Source organism: Emydura macquarii, unplaced genomic scaffold, assembly GCF_026122565.2.
Source record: "Emydura macquarii macquarii isolate MOO-44397 ecotype Brisbane River unplaced genomic scaffold, CSIRO-AGI_Emac_v2 contig_2795, whole genome shotgun sequence".
Lineage (NCBI taxonomy): Eukaryota > Metazoa > Chordata > Testudines > Chelidae > Emydura > Emydura macquarii.
The window spans coordinates 651,685-674,704 of NW_027132932.1; the positions used below are offsets into that span (position 1 = coordinate 651,685).

Here is a 23,020-nt window from a genome sequence, read left to right on the forward strand (position 1 = left end):
ACTAATTTAACTAACAAAGTAAACTTCTAGAGGCATAAGCCATAGAATTTATTCTTCTCAGGGATGCAAGTAATTATTGGCCCAAACAGTTTAGGATTAGGAAGGAAGTAAAAAGAGGTTTACCACAGACAGCAGGAAATCACACTCTGAATGTGTGTGTGTAAATATAATGCTCATGAAAAAGTTTTGGAAGTGACAGCCATGGAGACTGAAGTCTTTATTTATCCACAGATGAGCACAGCATGAATGGCAGTGGTGCACACTGCTGCATTAATGTGCTTCAGAACCTGACCAAGGAGGTAAATTGGAAGTTTCAGATTCCATGATCATTCAGTTTTTCTACAACGGTGCCAATTAATACTAGTGCTGATGGTGATATCTGTGATGGGGATATCTGCCCATTAAGAACAAGACCACAACTATTCCAACACACTGAAACTATTACAGCGATATGAAGTGATACAAAGCTACAAACCTATGAACAATATAAACATTTTAAAAGCACTAGAATTCAAAGGTAAGTTTTATAATAACTTATTAAAAAAGTATTCTTATAAACCTTTCCTTATAGGTTATTTTATCCAAAGAAACAAATACTGAAATACTCATCCCTATTACACCAAATTCCTTCATTTTGCTTGAAAGTGATAAGGAAAAACTTTTTGCTTTTTCTCCCTGCCCTCCCCCTCCCTTCAAAAGATATCTAACTTCCCTTCCCCACCCTGAAAGAATATACAGCATACCTTTTTAGTTTTCATTTTAGGCACCTGTCTATGCTTCAGCCTTGGCAGTATAAGGACCTCAGAAGAAAGAACATTCTCCACAAACACATTTGAGAATCCTTCAATTCTTAACGTCATGTGCAAGGCTTTGTATATTAATTTGCTAAAAGTGAAGTAAAAATTTCGTAACCACTAATGTAACACTTCTTCCTACATTGAACTGTGTTACTTTAAGCAAAGGATTAGTTGAAAAAGGAAGAATTAACCTTCCAACAGTGTTTATAAATTTTGATTAAAAAAAAAAAACAAAACAAAAAAAAACAAAGCAGTTGTTCAGTTACAAAACAAAAATAAATGATTTCAGATTTTACCACAGAGTAAAGGTACATTTTAGAACTGTTTAAATTAAAATTTTCTAATAAAATGACAGTCACAAAGTTTTCATGTGGGGAACAGCTGTAGAATTCAGTAATTAAAGCTAGACCTGCAATCAAGCCCTGAAAAAAATATACATTTGTATGATATAGCTATGCTTTCATTATAAAGGGGCTACACAGAGGTTCCGCACTATTAAAGGCAAACTAAGCTAGAACATATACAAATTATTTAATCAGTATGAGTGTGTGCATTGCATTTATGTGGGCTGAGTTATGATTGCACAAATCAAAACTTGTTTGTAACATTGCCTAACCATATCTCAATAACACGCAAATGGCAGAAAATAGGTCAAATTTCAGATATTTTTCTTTACCATTTTTTCCTAATTCTATCATTATTTCAATTTAGCCTAAATATTGTATGTATGCATACGCTAAATTTGAGAATCTTATGGAAGTCAAGAAATTGAAACAGCTTTGCTGAAATAATGGAGTGGTGGTGAGAATCCAGGTGGTGTACTCCCAAACAGTAGGGAATGAATTCAAGTAGTTTGCCCTATCTTAGTCAAGTAGTCATTTTCATAAAGCTATTGAAAAAGAGACACAATTAGTTTAAATTTCATATTTAATTATGTCATTTGCATTACTTTAAAATCTAGTTTACTTTTAAATAATTTCTGCTCACTTTTTTCATTTAACTGACTAGCCAGTTTTATATTTTGGTTTTCTTGCACTAACACGATGCAATGTTTGACGTGCAAACTGCAGAGAAATGCCTGCCTCCGAACAAAAAAATTGTCATCAAATTTGAGAAAAAAGTATCAGATTTTTTTTTTTTTTAATTAAAAACACAAAAATTCCTAAATATTGGGCCTTGATTGCAAGACAATATTCCTTTAAGTCTGGACTTGTACAGCTCTGCAAGATCAAGTGTATTTCTATGTAGTTGAAATTAAATACAGGAAAAAAAAGCATAGAAAAAAAATTATTCCCTTGCAAGGTTTTCCCCTTACTAGCACACGGTGGACTTCTTTTTATCATGCACCGTATTTCTTGGTGGAAGGATATTTAAAAACAAATTTTGTTTGTTTAAGAACAATTAGCCATTTTGTAAGAGCAAGAACAAATTGTAAAGTCTGTGGTTATACTGAGATATGCAGCTGGATTGTGAATGGCACTCGAGCACACAAGGAATACAAGGCAGGCAGACTTCATTGGGACTGCATACCAAACCATTTCTTATTTAAAAGAACTTGAGAACTAATAACATCTTTCAAGGATATACTATTTTAAACATCTCTTGGATGGCAAATACTATCTCAAGAGCTACATTTAAATGCCTACCTGGTTTGATTTTAATTTATCTCCAACTGGAAAAAACATTGGAGGGAACCTTTTACATTCGTAACAATTCAAGTGTAACTGTAATGCTGAGTAATAAGTTTGGTTTGTCCTGAAAAAATTCTGAACTATGTATGTATGCCACAGTTCATTATCAGTGCAGATGCAGCAGAAGACTGCTGGGGTTGGCTCAGTGAATTAAAAAATGCTTTTCACCCAAAATGTAACCTATACAGGATATATGTAAAATTGTGTCCTTCCCTGGCCCTATTCACAACTTATCTACAGGATAGTGTTGGCAGTAAAAACTGCAGTTCATTATTATTTGCGTTCAGCTCTCATCCATCTGTTCCTTCGCTTTCTCTTAGGCTTCAACTTGGTCAGTTTTTTGGGGGGTTTCTGAGTCTTCTGATTTTCAATAGAATCCACCCCAAGAACATGTTCCGAGCAGCATAACTGTCCATCTAACGTAGAATTTAGTACTGTCCCATCTTGGTGTTCCTTGCAGAAAGAATTTGGGCATAAATGGCAAAAAGAAACAGAAGGTTTGCCACAGACATCACAGTGGTGCCAAGGACATTCCCACTTTCCTGTAATCAAATATGAAGAACGTTAGATAAATTGAAATTTTCTTTGTTAACAGGCAAATAAACTTCATGTGCAAAAGAGTATAAATTTAGTGTTTTAATGTCTGCATGATAAATACTGACTGCTTTAAAAACATAGATAGCTATAAAAATATAACTGGAGATTTTAACTGTTATTAGATACTCTATTAAAAGCAAAATAGTACAGAGTACTTTTAGTTAAGCTCAGTAGATGGCAATGAACAGCACACTTGACCCCCTATTACTTAAACAGCACTGGAATCAAATCAGTAGAAATTATTCAGGGGGTTATACTTGCAATATCTTCTGAGTTCCAATCCAGTATAGTAAAAGCTTTCTGCCTTTTAATGAGAACTTCTTTCTGTTCATGTGGAAACCAAATAAATTCAATGAACTCCATGCTGCTGCTCTTTTCTTTTGGTTAATTTGTGGTATCTGGAAATCTCTACCCATTCCAGAAGTTATGGCATAGAACTGAAAGACATCTCTAAATTTACTTGGGTGCCACATTTTTTGGTGCACATCTGTCTTTTCCCTTCTCTCAAAGTTTCTGACTACCAAACACACACAAAAACAGTGGTGCTGAGTTAAACAGAGGGAGAATTAATTCTTCTTTGAGCATTATCTACATGGATCTTCACTGCAGGTGATGTAGATACCATTGAAACTATCCAAGCAGCAGTGTCCTGTGGGGATGTGTAGACACCCTATGTCCTCAGCACTCTATCTCAGGATATTAAAAAGAGATACAGCTCCAACCACCATTCAGTCATTCTAACCACAGTAGGCAACAAGCAGTAATTCATCAGCATCCATTGCTATACCCATCTGCTCCATTTTGGGAAAGTTTAGAAGAAGTTCTCTTAGGGTCATGCATTTAGAGGCTAATAAGAATTTCTTCAATAAGATGGGAGCTAATCAGTTGGAAATAACAGAAGAGGAAAAAGATCTGGGTGTTTTGATCGATCACAAGTTGACCATGCACCACCAGTTAGATGTGGCTAGGAAATAAGCAAATGTGATTCTAGGATGTATGAGGTGAGTTATAGTGAAATAGTGAAACATTAATGCCATTGTACAAAGCATTGGTAAGATCTCATATGGAATACTGGCTACAATTCTGCTCACCCACATCCAGGAAACATCCGTTTAAACTGGAACATGTGCAGAAAAAGGCTACTAGAATGATCACGGGAAAGGAGAGTCTATCTAACAAGAGGAGACAGAAAAAGCTTGTCTTGTTTAGCCATGGCTGAGAGGGGATATGATTGTTCTCTATAAATACATCAGAAAGATAAAGCACAGGAAGGAAGAAGACCTATTTAAGCTAAAGGACAAGGATGAACAGAGAACAAATGGATATAAACTGGCCATGAATAAACTTAGATGGAAATTAGAAAGTTTCTTACCAACAGAGAAGCAACTTTCTGGAGTCTTCCAATAGGAGTAGTGGGGGCAAACAGCTTCTAACTAATTTTCAGATGGAGCTTGTTAAATTTATAAACAGGATTATACTCAATGACCCAGAAGGTTCCTTCTAGTCATATGTTCCTATTCCATGCGCTTCCTGAATAGCACCATATCCATAACTGCCAAGACAGTCAGGCACAGGATGGACACACACTTCATCAGTGTGCAATGTGCAAGGCTTTTACAATGTGCAAGGCTTTTACCAATCACAAGGAAAGTCCAGGAGAGTGATCTTCCAGGATGTCAGCATATTCTTCTGGCACCAACTATCTGAAGCAGGGCGGATTGATTTAAATCTGCAGTTTAATTCACCAAGTGGAATGCCTCAATTTAAATCGATTTTAATCAGTGTTTCCATTTCTACTTCAGTTATTTTCTGAAGAAAGGTGCATTCTCATTGGTTGATATAACCATTAAAACATGTTGACTTATAACTAAATAGAGCCTTTATACTAGATTTGGTACATCTTTTTCCTACCTAGGAGAGTACACTGTAACTATTTATACTAATTATACACACACACACAAATATATATACATATATTTATATAAATAAAAGCAATCATATAGCTTAATATATTCAAATTCCTATTAATTGTACATTTTTAATATGTTAGAAAATGGTAAATGATATATTGCTTATTAACGAGATAATTTTTTGCATCAAGTTGCATTAGGGTAGTAACTAAAATTAAACTGAACGCATAAAACAGGATATAAATTTTTTTTTTATTAAACAAAACCACCTTAAATGTTTTAATAAGAGAAGTTTATGTATCCAAAATATTTCACATTTACAACTAAATGATTTACCAAATAGAGGGATTAACTATAGTTAGTGAATTAAACTAATTATTTCAGATCAGCCTAGGAAAATGTTCAAATATACTTAAGTGAAAATAACTGGATCTTAAGTCCCAGTCTCATCTAAGTCTCTTGAAAATGACAGTCCCCTAAATTACTTAGGCTGACCTACTGTGCCATATTTATAAAGCTTGGCCTCAACTATTAGATTTTTTCCCCCTAATTATTTTTTATACAGAAAAGCAGACTTTAACTCAAGTTTTTGATAGAGGCCCATTTTTATTTCAATGTTTTAAGAAATTATAAAATCTTTAGGCCTTAACACAATTCGTATTAAATTTAGATTTCATTTTTAAAAGGAAAAAATTATAACATATAACAAAATAAAAACCCACTAATTTCAATAAAAAGATCCGATTTTTAAAATTTTAAATAATTGATTTTTATCTACCCTCGTCTGAACATCCAATTCCTGGTATTTATCTGTCAAATTGGGAATGAGCAGCCAGATGGATTCAAGGGCCTGAGAACAGTACATGAACTTCACACATCATCCTGCACGATAGACTGGGTCGAGCAGGATCATGCTAAACCACCCTTCCAGAGCTGTTAATTCCCCAAAATCTAGCAGCATAAATTGGATAAGCTTCAGCACTATCATCAATTTAAACAACGAATGCAGACAGCAGGTTTACTGAGTTCAAGGGAATATTTCTTTCTTGGAGTTAAGGAAAAAAACAGGATAGCAGGAAGCCATGAAGAGACCCTTGTCTACACCGTGGTATTGGTGGAGGAGAGGCTGGGGGAACTAGGCTTCTTTAGTATGCAGAAGAGAAGAATATGGGGGGATTTGATAGCAGCCTTTAACTACCTGAAAGGGGGTTCCAGGGAGGATGGAGCTAGGCTGTTCTCAGTGATAGTAGATGACAGAACTAGGAGTGATAGTCCCAAGTTGCTTGGGAATGGGGGGGTGTCTAGGTTGGATATTAGGAAACACTTTCTCACTAGGAGGGTGGTGAAGCACTGGAATGGATTACCTAGAGAGGGGTGGAATCTCCATCCTTCAAGGTTTTTAAGGTACGGCTTGACAAAACCCTGGCTGGGATGATTAGTTGTGGTTAGTCCTGCTTTGAGCAGGGGGTTAGACTAGATGACCTCCTGAGGTCCCTTCCAACCCTAATCTTCTATGACTCTATACTGTATTAGATTTTGTGCCCAAACCTTCCTCAGTGTTACCAGTTTCTGAAAATGCTATCTGTAGTTTCTTAGCACCAATTGTCTACTGGCACTATTCAGCCCTTCATTCCAAGCTTTCCCACATCACCAACTTCATATTTAGCCAATTCTTCCTGCCCTGGCACATTGACTTGGTCATAATTTTACTTGGCTTTGAGTAGACAGGGTTCGCTTGTTTCTCCTTTACGTTTCATCTAGCAGGTTCAGTACTGGGACCAGAGATCTGTAACGAACCTCACTCACATTTGGGACAAAACCTGAGATCCACCACTCCAAAAGTCCTTTGTACTTACTTCAGTCCAGATGCTGCTGCTTTTCCTTTAGCACATGAATCTTGGAACCATTTGAGTTTATGAGTTCTTCTGGGGATGATTTCACCTTCTAGTGACAGCAGAACCCTGGCCTTAGTGAGTTCTGTGAGCTCCACTGCCTAGGTTCCTAAAACTAAAGGTCATTTTCCCAGAAAGGCATGAGAGAATACCACCAGATCGATCTTCATCTTCAGTGACTCCTACCCCATTTATAAATATAGCACTCACCATAACAACAAAAAGCACTTGATTTCAAACAGGGAACAGTCTTGAAAAGATGCAATGTATAAATTAATATTTCTGTAAGCCCCATATGAGACATATTTCAATACAGCAGTTTATCATCTACAGCTTCCTTCCCCACCCCTTCATAAATGCTGTACTCACCAAAAGGACGTTTCACCAAGTCAAGACAGGAGAGATGGTAGGCCTTAGTACAAGATTTCCTGTCACACAAGACAAGTTGACCTCCATCTCCACAACGGAAACACTCATCTTCAGACTCTTTCTTTCCCTCACTTTTTGTTTTACGTCTCCGAGTTCTCTTTTTGGTCTTTTTGCCTTTTTCCTCTGAAGAATTAGTGGAAGAATTCTAAACAAAGAAATTACAAGTTTTTAGATCCCAATTTTGAAAAGAAAAATGTTTCTTTCTGAGTTATGGAACATTTTAATGGTAAAGAGATCTGGTCACTTTATCTTTAAAAAATTAAGTTGCAGTACTAGAAAGGGCCAGAGAAGGAAAAGGATGATTAGCAGCATACAAGGCTTCCATGCTAAAAGAGATTAAGACAGCTAGGGCTCCCAGTTCCCAGTGGACATATGTTGGCATTAACTGAATTCTTCATGGGCAGTCACAGCAGGGAGGTCAAGGTTTGATTCACCACAGGGCACTAGGATACCCTTCTTATCCCCAGAGGACGTTCTTGCAAAGTCAAAGCTGAAACACCACATTAGCAGGATAATATGAAGAAACCTGCCCCCCATGTTGTGCATGTTTGTGGACAGAGGACTTCAGTCTCTCGGGCTCTCAAGTTTTTCTAACAGCACTAAAAGAATACATAGAAAAATTTTTAGAAATATATTTTAGAAAACGGAAGAGTGGCAGCATATAAAATAAATTATATCAAGGTGGCCAGTTGGGTGCTCTTACATAACCCTTTCCACATTACAAGATCAAGAGGAACACACAATATTAAAAAAAGCAAGAAAAATAAAATGGATTAAAAATATTTTTATGCAACATAAAATTAGCCTGTCAAACTCACTGGCTAGGTTTCTAGGCTATTGCAGCAAATATATAAGGAGGTTTAGAATTTTTTTCAAACAGTCACTTGAATGAAGGATAACATCCGCAAATACACTAGCTATAAAAAAAAGTTATAAAGGCCTCAGATTTTAAAGCAAAAACATTCAGTTATCTGACCTCAAAATCCAGATCATGGAACCTCACCCAGTAATTCCTGTATACATATAACTTTGCATTTGGATGCATCAAAATACGTTGTTCAAAATAAATTGCCTTACCAAGCAAATAGGAAATCTTGCTAAAACTGACCTGTGATATTTAATTTTTCTAGGGTTCTGTGGGTGAGCTGATCACAAGCTGGAGTGAAAAAACCCCTTCTAAAAAGGTATAATTAAGGGTTGTGAAGGGGTATACCTGCCCCACACTCAGCTGGAGGGGGTTAACACCACGCTATGGGCTGAGGAAGCCATGCAACCTCATCCCTGCTGGGAATGCTCCAACTGGAACGATAGTATAAGAGGGAGCAACTCAGCTCAGGTCTGGGCTGACTGCTAATGAGAGCAGATGTGCGCTGCAGAGTCCTGCTGTGTGAGTGCGAGAGCCACCAGACAGGTTGATACCTCTTATCAGATCCCAGCCAACAGCCAAGGCCGATGGAGGTGAGACAGCAATTGCTGAAGGATCCCCCCACGTCGGAAGAAGGGACAGGAAGTGACCCAGGGAATGGGATGGCAATGACGGATGACTGAGGAGAGATATTGGTTCTATAGGGCCCTGGGCCGGAACCCAGTGGAGAAGGGAGCACCCGGGTCCCCCTACCCCGTGTGACCCGCAATGGATACTGCTGACGTGCAGGGAGATGAATTGGGCTGCTGAAGGCTATTACATAGACTCTGGACACTAGGCCTTATTGTCCTGAATCCTGGGACAGACCAATTGTCTCTGGCCGTTAGGCCATACTGCTCTTGGAAGAAGGGTTGCTACTTAGACTTTAGCTACTAGGCCCTATGGTCCTGAAGCTCAGGCCTGCCTTAGTGATTCAAGCTGTGGGGCCGTATCATCCTAAGGAGCTGCCGGGGTATACTTGCCCTGCAACTGTGGAGGTTTTACATCCCTCCTCTGAAATGTCTAGCATTAAGCAGTGTCAAGGACCAGATATTAGACAGTAGCCTTTCCATAGTTAAGGTTGAAACTTTTTTCCTGTTAGGAGTTTGATTTTTCTGTTACGTGACGAACAGATCTGTGGACAGTGTTCCCCATTGTGCAAACAAGTTGTGAAGTACTGATGGGTGCGTCTCTCAGTCATGATCATGTGGGAATTTAAGACTAAGCTTGTCCACTATCAAGCTTTGCGTGCCTGGGAGGTAAACGGTGGACAAGATGGAGTTGTGAGAAATGCATCAGTTCCATAGTTTCATTGCCTCCAAGCATAGGGAAGGCAATCTGGCTCCTCCCTGGCGGTTGATATAATACATGCAGACTATGTTGTCCATTAGGATCTTTGAATATGATCCTGTTATCAGCGGGAGGAAATGGCTGAAAGGCGTTCCTGACCACTCTCAATTCGAGGAGATTGATGTGGAGGGATATATCTGCAGGTGACCATTTGCCTTGTGGGACCGTTTAAATGCGTGCCCCATCCAACGAGGGATGATGAGGGGTGACGAAGGTGGCATCTGAAAAAAAGGGGGTCCCTTCGCATTCACTGGCCGGGGTCATCCACCAGTCCGGGGAGTTCTTGATTCTGGTAGGCAGCAACAGGAGTTTGTCCAGACTGTCTCTGTTTGGTCTGTAAACTGGACTAAACCTCAGCTACAGGCATCGCATATGAAGTCTGGCATGCAGAATCACTGCCATGCTTGCTGCCATATGTCCCAGGAGCTGGAAGCAGATTCTGGCTGGCACATGAGGCCAACCTTAAGCTGTGTCTATAAGGGAGACCATGAATAGAAACCTGTCTGGAGGCAGTATGTCTAGGTTGGCCCCTATAAATTCTAAACATTGCACTGGTGTGAGGGTCGACTTCTGGGAATCGATCTGTAGGTCCAGTTCCAGGAATAAGCATACCATGTCCTCGGAGGTTTGACAAGCCTCCTGAAGCAACTGGGCTCTGAGGAGACTATCGTTCAGGTAACAGTAGATCATTACCCTTGTGATTGTAAATGGACAGCAACCATTAAGAGAACTTTGGAAAATACTCTCAGGGCCGAAGAAAGTCCAAAGGGGAGGATTCTGTATTGGTAGTGGTCATGTCCCAGAATGAAGCTCAGAAAAAGTCTGTTAGCTGGTAGTATTGAAATGTGAAAATAGAGATCTTGTAGGTCAAGGGCTGAAAACCAGTGTCCCTGTTCCAATGACGGAATGATCACCATAAGATGACCATCTTGAACTTCTGAGATTTGACAAACTTGTTGACAGCTCTGAGGTCCAGGATGGGTCTCTGACCTCCCTTCCTTTTGGGTATTAGAAGTAATGAGAGTGGAACCCCTTGTCTCCTAAATGTTGATGTACTGATTCTATAGCTCCTAACTGCAGGAGGCAATCTCTCTCTTACCACAGTAGAACTCTCGTGAGAAGGGTCCCTGAAGAGGGATGGGGAAGAGTATGGTGGAGGGTGTAGGGAGGTGAAGTGGATGGAATAATCAGATCTGACTATCTCTCTGACGTTATGCGTTCCCAGGCACTGTGGAATGCTGCCAAATGGGTGCATGGGCGCAGGTAGTAGTACGAAGAGGTCTCTTGGTGCCTTGACCTGCCCATCAAAAGTGGTGCTTAGGGACAGGTGGTTAAGTCGAGGACTGGGAGCCTGAAGACTTCCATTTTGGGAATTTCCCTTCCTTCCTTTGGGGCTCATACTGCCATTGTGATGGGAATTGGGACGAATAAGCCCTCTGTTGGTACTGAGAGATAAAACGTCCCTTTTGCCTTGGTGTGTAGATTCCCAATGACCTGAGAGTGGCCCTGGAATCCTTTAAGGAGTGGAGGGAGGAGTCGGTCTTCTCAGCAAAGAGCGTGACACCCTCAAAGGGGAGGTCCTCCACTGTGGTCTGCACCTCCTTCGGGAATCACAAGAGGTGAAGCAACATCACTCATCTCAGCAACACAGCTGTGGAGATGGTTCTGGAAGCTGTGTCTGTGGTGTCAAGGGCAATTGCAAAGATGTTTTTGCTACCAGCTGCTCTTCCTGGATGATGGTTTTGAAGGAGTCATGGGAGCTCTCTGGCAGTTTATCAATAAAGTCATGTAATTTATTGTAATTTGTGTAGCTGTACCTTGCCATGAGTGCCTGATAGTTGGCAATTCAAAACTGTAAGGTGGCCGAGGAGTATGCTTTCCTACCAGAGATCAACATGCTTCCAGTCTCTGTCATAGGGTGTTGTCTTAGAGCAGTGCTGTCAGCCACAAGAGTTCATAGCATCCACCACGATGAAACTGGGTGGCAGGTGAGTGAACAAGAACTGTGATTCCATTATGGGGACATAATATTTTTTTGTCTGTTTGCTTGCATGTCGGGGCCACAGAAGCTGGGGGTTGCCACACCATCTTAGCTGGGTCCATCAGCCTCAATAAGTAGGAGCATGATTTTGGAAGTAGATGAAGCATGGAGGATATTGATGTGCTGGTGGTGTGTATCTTTAACCTCCTCCTATGGCATGTGGAGGGTGTCAGCCACTCTTTTCACCAGCTCTTGGAACAAGCAGAAGTCATCTGCCATGGAAGGTGGTGACGGCAGGACCGCTTTGTCTGGTGAAGAAGAGGATGTGGCTTTGGGTTTTACTTCCTCTTCTGCGTCTTCCTCCTGTTCCTCCACTTCTTGAGGTTGGCCCACGATGCTGTGGCCGAGGGAGCATGCCTGGAAGGCTGCCGAGCGGTGCTTGGTGCCGTGAGACAGGCTGTTGGTGCACCGCCCAGGGGTCCCAGTATGGCCACTGCAGTGGCATAGAGCCTGGTGGAGGTGCCCATGGGTGGCTGTACCAAGATGGTGGCGGTGCCATCTGATGGTACATTCCTGGACCCTGTTGATATTGGGTCCCATATGGAGCTTGGGAAGAATATTGAGAAACTCCTTCCAGCTCACTGTCCGATCCCTCCCTTGACAACGGAGGGGCAGGGCATGATTGCGGGGAAATACCCCTTGCTTGGCCTTGGCTTGGTGCTGTGATCTCAGTACCGAGGTGCGGAGAATCAGGTACTTTCAGTGTAGCCAAGTCCCTGGCCTGATACAATTCAGCTAGTACTGAGCACCCCTGCGTCAGTGACAGTGTTAAGAGGGGTTGGAGACCTTGCCCATATAAATCTTTATGGTGCCCAGATGGGCCAATGCCGCCGATGGCACCAACATTAGCTCGCATACTGGGAGTGTCTTAGGGCATTCACCCTTCTCTCTCTGTACTGAAAATTTGGTGCCCATGCCCAAGGTGTCCGTGGGTATATCAATGGTACCAGACATGGACGGTCGCCCTGAGGCATGGATGCCAAATGATCTCAGTGCCAGTGGTGCTGAGGATACTGAGTGAGATAGTGATTGCTTTTGGTTACCTCTGGGCTTGCTTGGGGACTTCCTGCTCTCTTTTTCAACTTATGAGAGGAGTCCCCGGACTATTTCTTCGACCCACTGTCCTTCGATGTTGAAAGCTGAGGGGAGAACTCTCATCTGCTACAGGGTTGGGGTTGGAGAGCTGCCAAAAGATGATCTTCTGGCAGGGCTCTCTATCCTTACAAGATCTTGGTCAGAGCTGCTGATAGAAAGACCACTTTTGTTGGATGTGGCTCTCGCTGAGACAGCAAATGCACTGGGAGTGCTTGTCCGTGACCTGGATTGCCTGACTGCAAGTGCGACACTTTTTGAAGCCTGGAGAGCTGGGCATACGCTTGTCCAGGGGGTCCCCCCACAACTGGTAGGGACAATATTAGAACAAAGTCTTTTCTTTCTCTTCTTGATTTTTTTTCTCTCTCTCTCTTTTTTTTTTTTTTTTTTTTTAATAGGCACAGCCAAATAGCTAAAAGGTTTCTAAAGTTAAAGATTAACAAATGGAGAGTTAACGATCTGCTAATGGACAGCTGAAGGCTCCATCTCCAGCCAGGGGCGATAGAGAAGGAACTGAGGACAGTTAGAACGGACACGCTGGCTAGTCTTGTGGTGCAGCACGAGGAGGCTCAATGGTTCTCTGATCAGCAGCACAGGGAGGCAGACACACCTACAATGGAGCACCCATAGGGACACTACATGAAGAAGAAACTGACTTCAGAAGCTTGTTGCCGTGATTTTCAAAATAGGAAACGTTACAGCCTTCTCCCCCTCCACTGTGCTCTTCCCAATTTCTCAACCACCAGTAGCCTGTGCGCTTAGGAGCAGTCAGAAATTAAGCTAACATCTTTTTCTTCCTGTCACACTCTAAAGGAGACATGAAACAGTGGAAGGCTATTCACTGTGCCTCCTCCTACCTATATTTACTCTTGATTTCAGGACCTCATGACAGCTGTCCCCCAATACCACTGCCTCTCCCCTAACAGCTGAGTCAACTCAGCTTCTCCCTACTTCTCTCTAGAGTAATGTCTCTTGATGAAATTTCAGAGTGTTTAGAAAGTTCTGATGAGTCACCCTCAGGAAATCAGTCCCTGTGTCTCATTTTTTAGGATGTGTAGAGAGAAAAGAAATAAGGAAGAGAAAGAGATTATTTTATCCACTGGTAAAATCTTCACTCTCTCCCTTGTAGGGGTATCTCATCAGCACCTTACAAAGGGAAGGCAAAGAGCAGCAGAAACTTCACCAGACCCACTGAACCTCCGCATGGAAAAATCTGATGGCAACAATGTACGCCTTCCCATGAAGGAAGTAGACAGCATAATGTACATACATGTATACACACACCCTTCATTAAAGGGAAGGGATAAATGGTAGCATTTCCCCCTATAGCAATAGCATTTAGTTTTTAGAGGATGTTACTTTATTTGCTAAAGCTTTCATACAGTACAACCTCCCACCAACTTCCATATACTCCAAAAGAAAAAAAACAATTACTAACCTTCCATAACTGTTCTTCGAGATGTGTTGCTCAAATCCATTCCAATGAAAGTGTGTGCTCACTCCGTGCACCACTGCCGGAAAGTTTCTCCCTCAGTGGTATCCATCTGGCTGGCTCTGGTGCCCCCTGAAGTTGTGCACTCATAATGCCGATATAAAGGGTCCCACCGACCCGCAGCGTCCTTGGTTCCTTCTTGCCAGCTGACTCCGACAGAGGTAGGAGGGAGAGTCTTGGAATGGACATGAGCAACACATCTCAGAAAACAACAGTTACAGAAGTTTAGTAACCCTTTAGTGCTTGCTTATGTTCATTCCAATGAAGGTGACTCCCCCAAGCAGTATTGCAGGTGGAGGGTTTGGAGTTCATTGACAAGCTGATTGTAACACTGCTCAGTCAAATCCAGCATTATCTCTAGCCTGTTGCGTGACGGCATAATGAGACATGAAAGTGTGACCTGACGACCATGTTACCACTCTACAAATGTCCTGGATGGGGACTTGTGCCATGAATGCAGCTGAAGATGCTTGGGTCCTTGTGGAATATGCTGTCAGGGGAGGGACCTTCACCAGGTCGTAATATGTGCGGAAGCAGGAGGTGATCCATGATGAAATTCTCTGGGCTGAGACTGGAAGACATTTCGTCCTGTCTGCACTGGCCATGAAAACCTGAGTAGTTTTCTGAAATGATTTAGTCCTTTCTACATAGAAGGCTAGTGGCACATCTGATGTCTGGTGAATGGAGCCTCTGCTCCTCTCTGTTGGCATGTGGTTTTAGATAGAAGACAAGAACAAGATATCCCAATTACTATGGAATTGTGAAACCACCTTTGGGAGGAAAGCTGGATGAGAAGGCATAGATCTTGTCCTTGAAGAATACCATGTAAGGGGTTCTGAGGTGAGGGCCCTGGTCTCTGAGACCCTTTTGGCTGAAGTAATGGCCACCAGGAAGGACACTTTTCAGGACAAGTAGAACAGAGAGAACATTGCCAACAGCTCAAATGGGGGACCCGTCAGCCTTGACAATACCAAGTTGAGATCCGAAGGGGGGTTTGGTCGTCGTATCTGGGGATACAGCTTCTCAAATCCCTTGAGAAAAATGACTGCAGATTGTGTTTGAAAACACAGAAAACAGCTGTTCATTGCCGGGTGGAAAGCTGAGATTGAGGCCCGGTGGACCCTAAAAGATGAAACCGTATAGACCTTGTTGTTTCACGTGTAGTAAGTAGTTTAAGATGAACAGTATTGATGATTGCGTAGTTGAGACACCCGTCTGCGCAGGCCATATCACAAACCTTTTCCACTTTGCCAGGTAAATAGCTCTAGTGGACAGTTTTCTGCTTCCTAAAAAGACTTCACAAACCAGTCCTGAGCATGCTAGCTCTGAGGGGTTCAGCCCTGGAGCTTCCTGGCCATGAGATGAAGGGACTTGAGGTTCAGATGATACAGGCGACCATGATCCTCGGCTATCAGATCTCTACCTTGAGGTAGGCAGATTGGTGTTTCCATTGAGAGGTCCAGAAGTGTGCTGAACCAGTGCTGGCATGGCCAGGTTGGGGCTATCAGGATGACTCACACTCTTTCACTTCTGATCCCCAGGAAGACTTTATGCATGAGAGGAATGGGCAGAAATGCATAGAAAAGATGACCCATCCAAGGAGGAAGAAGGCGTCTGTGAGAGATCCAGGACTGTGGCTCAGGAAAGGGCAGAACTGTAGACACTTACTGTTGGGTTTCTTTGCAAACAGATCTATTTGGGGCGTTTCCCACTAAGATGGCTTTGATGACATCTGGTGAATGGACCACTTGTGGTGGTTGGAGAAGACTCTGCTGAGGTGACCTACTAGCTCATTCTGCAAACCTGGCAGAAAGGAGGGCTTAAGGTGGATTGAGTAGGCAATGCAGAATTCCCACAAGCGAAGTGCTTCCTGGCACAGGTGAGAGGAGTATGCTCTACCCTGTCTGTTGATCTAGAACAGCGGTTTTCAAACTGGGGGTTGGGAACCCAAAATGGGTCACAACCCCATTTGAATAGGGTCGCCAGGGCTGGTGTTAGACTTGCTGGGTCCGGGGCTGAAGCTGAAGCCCGAGCCCTACCATCCAGGGCTGAAGCCTTCAGGCTTTGGCCCTCCCACTTGGGGCGGTGGGGCTCGGGCTTTGGTCCAAGGTTGTCTAGTAATTTTTGTTGTCCGAAGAGGATTGCTGTGCAACAAAGTTTGAGAACCACTGATATAGACTGTGATTGGGCCATAATGGCTGGTTTCCCCCTTGACCGCATCTGAAGCCTCAGTGCCGTGGAGGTTTCCCCCGCTGGTGCTGCAGCTGACAGTTCCTGTATGGCTGCGAATGTTACCAGGATAGATAGTAAATCTCTCACTGTGGTAAATGCCTTTGGTGTCGATGGCATCTCCAGGACAATGGGGCTTTGATGGCACTTTTGTGATAGAAACTCCATTGGTGCTGGACTCAATGGTTCCTGACCTGGGGCCAGAGTCAACAGCGCTTACGTGTTGCTGGAGCCACAGAGTGGCCTGACCCAAGTTGTATCTGCTAGAGTTTCTCTGCCCCACTGATCTCAGGGACCCTTATCAGTCTTTTTTCTGTTTCTTCCTTGGCACCGGAGATGGAGAGCAGTGCCACAACTCCCTTACTGGAGTGCTCTTCTTTGGTGCTGGAGATGGCAGCTGGTGCTGAGGCTCTCTAGATAAAGAAGGAGTGACTTTTCTCGGTGCCAGAGACGAGAAACAGCACTGAGAGTCCCGAAGTATAGCTGAGAAGCTCCTTATTGAGACTGAGGTGCTCGATGCAGAATCTGAACGACCAGGATCCAAGGGAGGTCTTAGTGCTGCTTCCATGAGGATGAATTTTAGCCTAGTGTCTCTGTCCTTTTTGGTGTGGAACATGAACTCTTTACAGATCTTATGAAACTCCTGCATGTGAGCTTTCCCCAGGCACGTAAGGCAGCTGAAATGGGTGGTCACTCTCCGGCATAGTCTTGTGACAAGTCACAAGATTTAAACCCCATAGACTGAAGAATGGCCCAGTACCAGGCAAGGATTAACCTCACTGAGTGGGGTTCTGTTAATCTAACTAGCTACTTATCTAAAAGAAGACTTCTTTTTAATAGTTAAGTTCCAGTTAACTATATATAGTGAGTTAGAAAAAAGTCCACGGAGGAAATACTTGCAAGGATGAGGCAGTTCCAGTGACTGTCATAGGTGGTAAGAAGGAGCTGACGAGGCTGTGGGTCAGTGGAATGAGTTGCACTATGAGCGTGCAACTCCAGGGAGTATCAGAACAGACCCCACAGATACCACTGAAGGAAAAACTTTCTGGTAGTGGAGCTTGGGGCAAGCACAAATCTGCATTGGAGTGGACATGAGCAAGCACTTGAAGAAATACTCTTTTTAAAATACTTACAATATCTACAATAATTTTTAACAATTTTAGTTTTGAAGGCTGATACTTTTAAATTCAGACTACACTTTACATACCTTTGGTCTATCCCCAAGAAATCCACTGCAGTTTGGGGCACCACATTTACAGACAGTTTTTTCATTGCCCAGACAGTCAAGGTTGTAGTTAAAAGTCAGCTCTGTCCCTGAATAAAAGATAAGAAGGTTTACCATTTTCCTTTAATAAATATGAAATACAGGATAACAAAATACATCTACAGTTAATCCACAAGTAAATGTTCTACTCTGTTTATCCCATTTTAGTGTCTGCTCTCTGATCAACTATCTTATTTTTTCCTTTGTATAGTTTACAAACATTGATAATGCAGCTGCAGCGGCACAGGAGAAAGCAAATAGAGCTGTAAACAGGGGAGTTTTGAGTGAGAGTTCTGTTGGAGGAGAAGGGAGGAGTAAAGCCCCTGGGCTTTAGGGGCAGTGAGTGAGTTTTGTGGGAGTTCTGTGTTTGTTCCAGTTTTTCTTTTAGTGTGTGTTTGTTTATTTTCTCTCTCTCTCAGTTTGCAGGGACTGGTACTGGGCAGGGCACTGAGAGCAGCTAAGCCTGATCAGGAGGCGGGACTTCCCTGATTGGGGGCCTATAAAGGTAGCCACTCAGGCAGCGGCAAAGCTGCAAGCAAACAGAGCTGTAAACAGAGAAGTTAGAGTGGGAGTTTGCAAGAGAAGTTTGGGGATGGAGTGTATAGGGTTCTGGTATCATTGCGTTGCTCATTGGGGGTTTGTTTTGGTGGTTTGTTGTTTTTTTCCCCCTCACTGACGGGACTAGGTGAGAAAGCTATGCCAGATACAGAGGCAGCAGTGGTAGTGACCCAACCAGTGGAAGAGACAATAAAGATGACTGATGTGGTAGCTGCTGGATGTACATGATCCTGGAGGGTGTACCTCAAAAGAGCTTGATTTGTATGAAATGCCACCTAATAGAGCTGATGGAAGAGAAGATCCAAGGCTTGGAGAAGCAGGTGGAAACTCTGGTTGAATTTAGAAGAGGATCTGAGCAGATGATAAAGCAAAGGCATGAGGAGGCTGAAGGGGAAAGCCCAGACTTGCAGATGGAAGCAGGACCAAAGAATTCTGAGGGGAGATTGCTAGGTGAGGAAAGTGGCCAGTGGAAGCATGTGACGATGAGAACCAGGCAGAGGAAAAGATGGGCTAGTGAAGGAGAAATAGAGCTCAGGAATGGGTTTGCAGAGTTGGAAAATGAAAAAGGGGCATAGCAGGTGGTAAGTGAAGGGCAAGGAAGAAGAGAAGAGCAGCTAGTCCTATACAAAGAGTGGATGAGCCAATGGAGATACCACCAAATAAGAGCACCAGGAGGATACAGGATGGGTTGCAGAAGATTGCAAGGGAGAATAGCAGACGAGATGACTTGCAGCCATAAAGAACAGGGGATAGGCTGCAGAATCTCACAGTCACCAGAAAAGGCAGGTCTATGTGATTGTCTGTTCTTCTCAGTAAGGAGTCCCCAGGCATGTAACCAGAGCTGATCCGGAGAACAGAAAGGTGTGCTGTCTGCCCAGTGCTAGGATATGGGATGTGGACCTGAGGCTGAAGAGGATCCTAATGGGAACGGGAAAGAATCCACTGATTGTCCTTCATGTGGGATCAAATGATACAGCTAGATTCTCACTGAAACGAATCAAAGGAGACTAATGACAGGGTGGGGAAGCCTCTTAAGGAAATCGAGGCTCAGGTGATCTTCAGTGGGATTCTGCCTGTCTTGACAGGAGGACAACAAAGGTGTGATAAGATTATTATGATCCACAGATGGCTCAGACAGTGGTGCTGTAAGGAGGGCTTTGGGATGTATGGCCACTGGGAGGCATTCAAGGACAGAGGCCTGTTCTCTTGGAATGGACTTCAGCTGAACAGGGAAGGAAATAGACTTCTAGGATGAAGGTTGGCATAACTGATTAAGAGAACTTTAAACTAAGAATTTGGGGGAGATGGTTGGGAGAGACCCGGGTAATCTCCACGCCTGAATTGGCCGAATTGGAAAAGGTGGTGTGGAGTAGCATTATATATCAGTGAGGAGGTAGACGGAAGAAATTAGATGTGATGCAATGGATGAGACAGTGTCTGTCTGGAAAATCAGAGAGGAAGAAAGCTACTAGAACTTCCCCTGGTATAGTGCTTGGGATATGTTACAGACCATCGGGATCCAATTAAGACATGGATAGAGACCGCCTGAATGTTTTTAATGAAGAAAAGACGACTGAGATCTATGTGATATTTTACCTTCCCAGATATAGACTGGAAGACTAATGCTAGTAATAATAATAGGGCCCAGATTTTCCTGGATGTAATAGCTGACAGATTCCTTTACCAAATAGCTGCTCAACCAACAAGAGGGGATGCCATTTTAGATTTGGTACTGGTGAGTAGTGAGGACCTCGTAGAAGAACTGGATGTGGAGGACAACCTTGGTTCGAACGACCATGAGCTAACTCAGTTCAAACTAAATGAAAAATTAAACAAAAATAGATCTGTGACTGAGGTCTTTGATTTCAAAATGGCTAACTGTAAAAAATGAAGGGAATTAGTTAGGGAAGTGGACTGGACTGAAGAACTCATGGAGATCTAAAGGCTATGGAGGCTTGGAATTACTTCAAGTCAAAGTTGCAGAAACTATCTGAAGCCTCCATCTCACGGAAGGGGAAAAATTTCATAAGCAAGGGTTGTAGAGCAAGCTGGATGAGCAAGCATCTCTGACAGGTGATTAAGAGAAAGCAGAAAGCCTACAAGGAATGGAAGACGGGAGGGATCAGCAAGGAAAACTGCATCTTGGAGGTCAGAACCTATAGAGATAATGTGAGAAATGCCAAAAGTCAAGTGGACCTTGCAAAGGGAATTAAAACCAATAATAAAAGGTTCTATAGCCATATAAATAGGAAGAAAATAAAGAAAAGAAGTTGGACTGCTAAGCACTGAGGATCGAGTACAGATTAAGGATAATTTAGGGATGGCCCAATGTCTAAACAAATCCTTTGCCTCAGTTTTTAATGAGGCTAATGAAGAGCTTAAGGATAGTGGCTGGGGGACTAATGGGAATGAGGACATGGAGGTAGAAATTACCACACCTGAGGAAGAAGACAAACTCAAACAGTTTAATGGGACTAAATTGGGGGCTCGGATAATCTCCATCCAAGAATATTAAGGATCTGGCACATGAAATTGCAAGCCCATTAGCAAGGATTTTTAATGAATCTGTAAACTCAGGAGTTGTACCATATAACTGGAGAGTTGCTAACATAGTTCCTATTTTTAAGAAAGGGGGGAAAAAATGATCCGCGTAATTATAGGGCAGTTTAGTTTGACCTCAGTAGTATGCAAGATCTTGGAAAAAATTTTGAAAGAGAAAGTAATTAAGGACATCGAGGTTAACAGTAATTGGGACAAAATACAACACGGTTTTACAAAAGATAGATCGTGCCAGACTAACTTGATCTCCTTTTTTGAGAAGATAACAGATTTTTTAGACAAAGGGCATGCAGTGGATCTAATTTACCTAGATTTCAGTAAAGCATTTGATAGGGCTCCACATGCGGAATTATTAGTTATATTGGAAAAGATGGGGATTAATATGAACATTGAAAGGTGGATAAAGAACTGGTTAAAGGGGAGACTACAACGGGTCATACTGAAAGGTCAATTGTCAGACTCGAAAGAGGTTTCTAGTGGAGTTCCTCAGGGATCGGTCTTGGTCTTATTTAACCTTTTTATTACTGATCTTGGCATAGCAAGTGGGAGTGTGCTGATAAAGTTTCCGGATGACACAAAGTTGGGAGGATTCCTAATACAGAGGAAGACCGAGACATCATACAACAAGATCTGGATGACCTTGTAAACAGGAGTAATAGAAATAGGATGAAATTTAATAGTGGAAAGTGCAAGGTCATGCATTTAGGGACTAATAACAAGAACTTTTGCTATAAGCTGGGGACGCATCAGTTGGAAGTGACAGGAGAAGAGAAGGACTTTGGCGTATTGGTTGATCACAGGATGACCAGGAGCCACCAATGTGATGTGGCCATGAAAAAAGCTAATGTGATCCTAGGATGCATCAGATGAGGTATTTACAATAGAGATATGGAGGTGTTAGTACTGTTATACAAGACGCTGGTGAGACATCATCTGGAATACTGTATGCAGTTCTGGTCCCCCCATGTTTAAGAAAGATTAATTCAAACTGGAAAAGGTGCAGAGAAGGGTTACTAGGATGATCTGAGGAATGCAAAATCTATCTTATGAGAAGAGACTCAAAGAGCTTGGCTTGTTTAGCCTAACCAAAAGAAGGTTGAGGGGAGATACTATTGCTCTCTATAAATACCTCAGAGAGATAAACACTAGGGAGGGAAAGGAATTATCTAAGTTCAGTACCAATATGGACACAAGAACAAATGGATATAAACTCAGGAAGTTTAGGCTTGAAATTAGACAAAGGTTTCTAACCATGAGAGGAGTGAAATTCTGGAACAGGCTTCCAAGGGGAGCAACGGGGGCAAGAAACCTAGCTGGCTTCAAGACTGAGCATGATAAATTTATGGAGGGGATGGTAAGATGGGACAGCCTAATTTGCCAATTAACTGATCTTTGACTACAAGCAGTAAATATGCCTAATGGCCAGTGATGGGATGTTAGATAGGGTGGGGTCTGAGTTACTACAGAGAATTCTTTCCGAGTGTCTGGCTGGTGAGTCTTGCCCACATGCTCAGGGTTTAGCTGACTGCCATATCTGTGGTCAGGAAGGAATTTTCCCACAGGGCAGATTGGCAGAGGCCCTGGGTTTTTTTTGCCTTCCTCTGCAGCATGGGGCATGGGTCACTTGCTGGTGGATTCTCTGTAGCTTCAAGTCTTTAAACCCTGATTTGAGGACTTCAATAACTCAGTCATAGGTTAGGGGTCTATTACAGGAGTGGGTGGGTGAGGTTCTGTGGCCTGCACAGTGCAAGAGGTCAGATTAAATGATCATAATGATCCCTTTTCTGAGTTTAAAGTCTATGAGTCTATAATGACTAGGTAGATGTCCAGTACAGACTTCTAATATTTATCCTATTCAATTATACATTTTATATGAACTGATTTGAAACCATCTAGGTGTGGACATAGCTGGTCTATGTAAACATGTTTTTATCATTTTTTGCTACATCTTCCTTTCCCCATTCTTTCTGATTGTTACACCCATGTGCTAAATCTTGTCTCAAAGAACTAAATTCTATTTAAGACAAAGATCATCTTTTGCGTTGTATTGATAAGAGAGCACACCACAGTGGGATCCCAATGCTAGATGGGGCCTGTAGGCACTACAAATAATAAGCAATAATAATAATAATAATAATAATTATAAAAAGCAGCCATTTTTAGGGTTGTCTAAGGCTCAATAATAAAGATGATCTTATTAAAGTAAAGGCACGTA

The 23,020-nt window shown here is 42.4% G+C and overlaps 1 protein-coding gene across 6 annotated transcripts in view; it reads right to left on the reverse strand.

The window, feature by feature from the left end:
• The window catches only part of NSD2 (nuclear receptor binding SET domain protein 2), a 172,459-nt gene that overhangs the window by 10,972 nt on the left and 138,467 nt on the right, over positions 1–23,020 (reverse strand). For 5 of the 6 annotated variants that reach the window (XM_067567722.1, XM_067567725.1, XM_067567723.1 and 2 more), the window contains 3 exons: positions 17,632–17,738; positions 7,257–7,461; positions 185–3,030 (listed from right to left, as the gene is read on the reverse strand). In XM_067567722.1, coding sequence (XP_067423823.1) covers positions 2,762–3,030; positions 7,257–7,461; positions 17,632–17,738 — 581 coding nt within the window. In that variant the 3' untranslated portion in view covers positions 185–2,761. Of the gene's footprint in view, positions 1–184; positions 3,031–7,256; positions 7,462–17,631; positions 17,739–23,020 lie in introns of those variants that run through there. The other variant, XR_010923564.1, reaches the window with a different exon arrangement.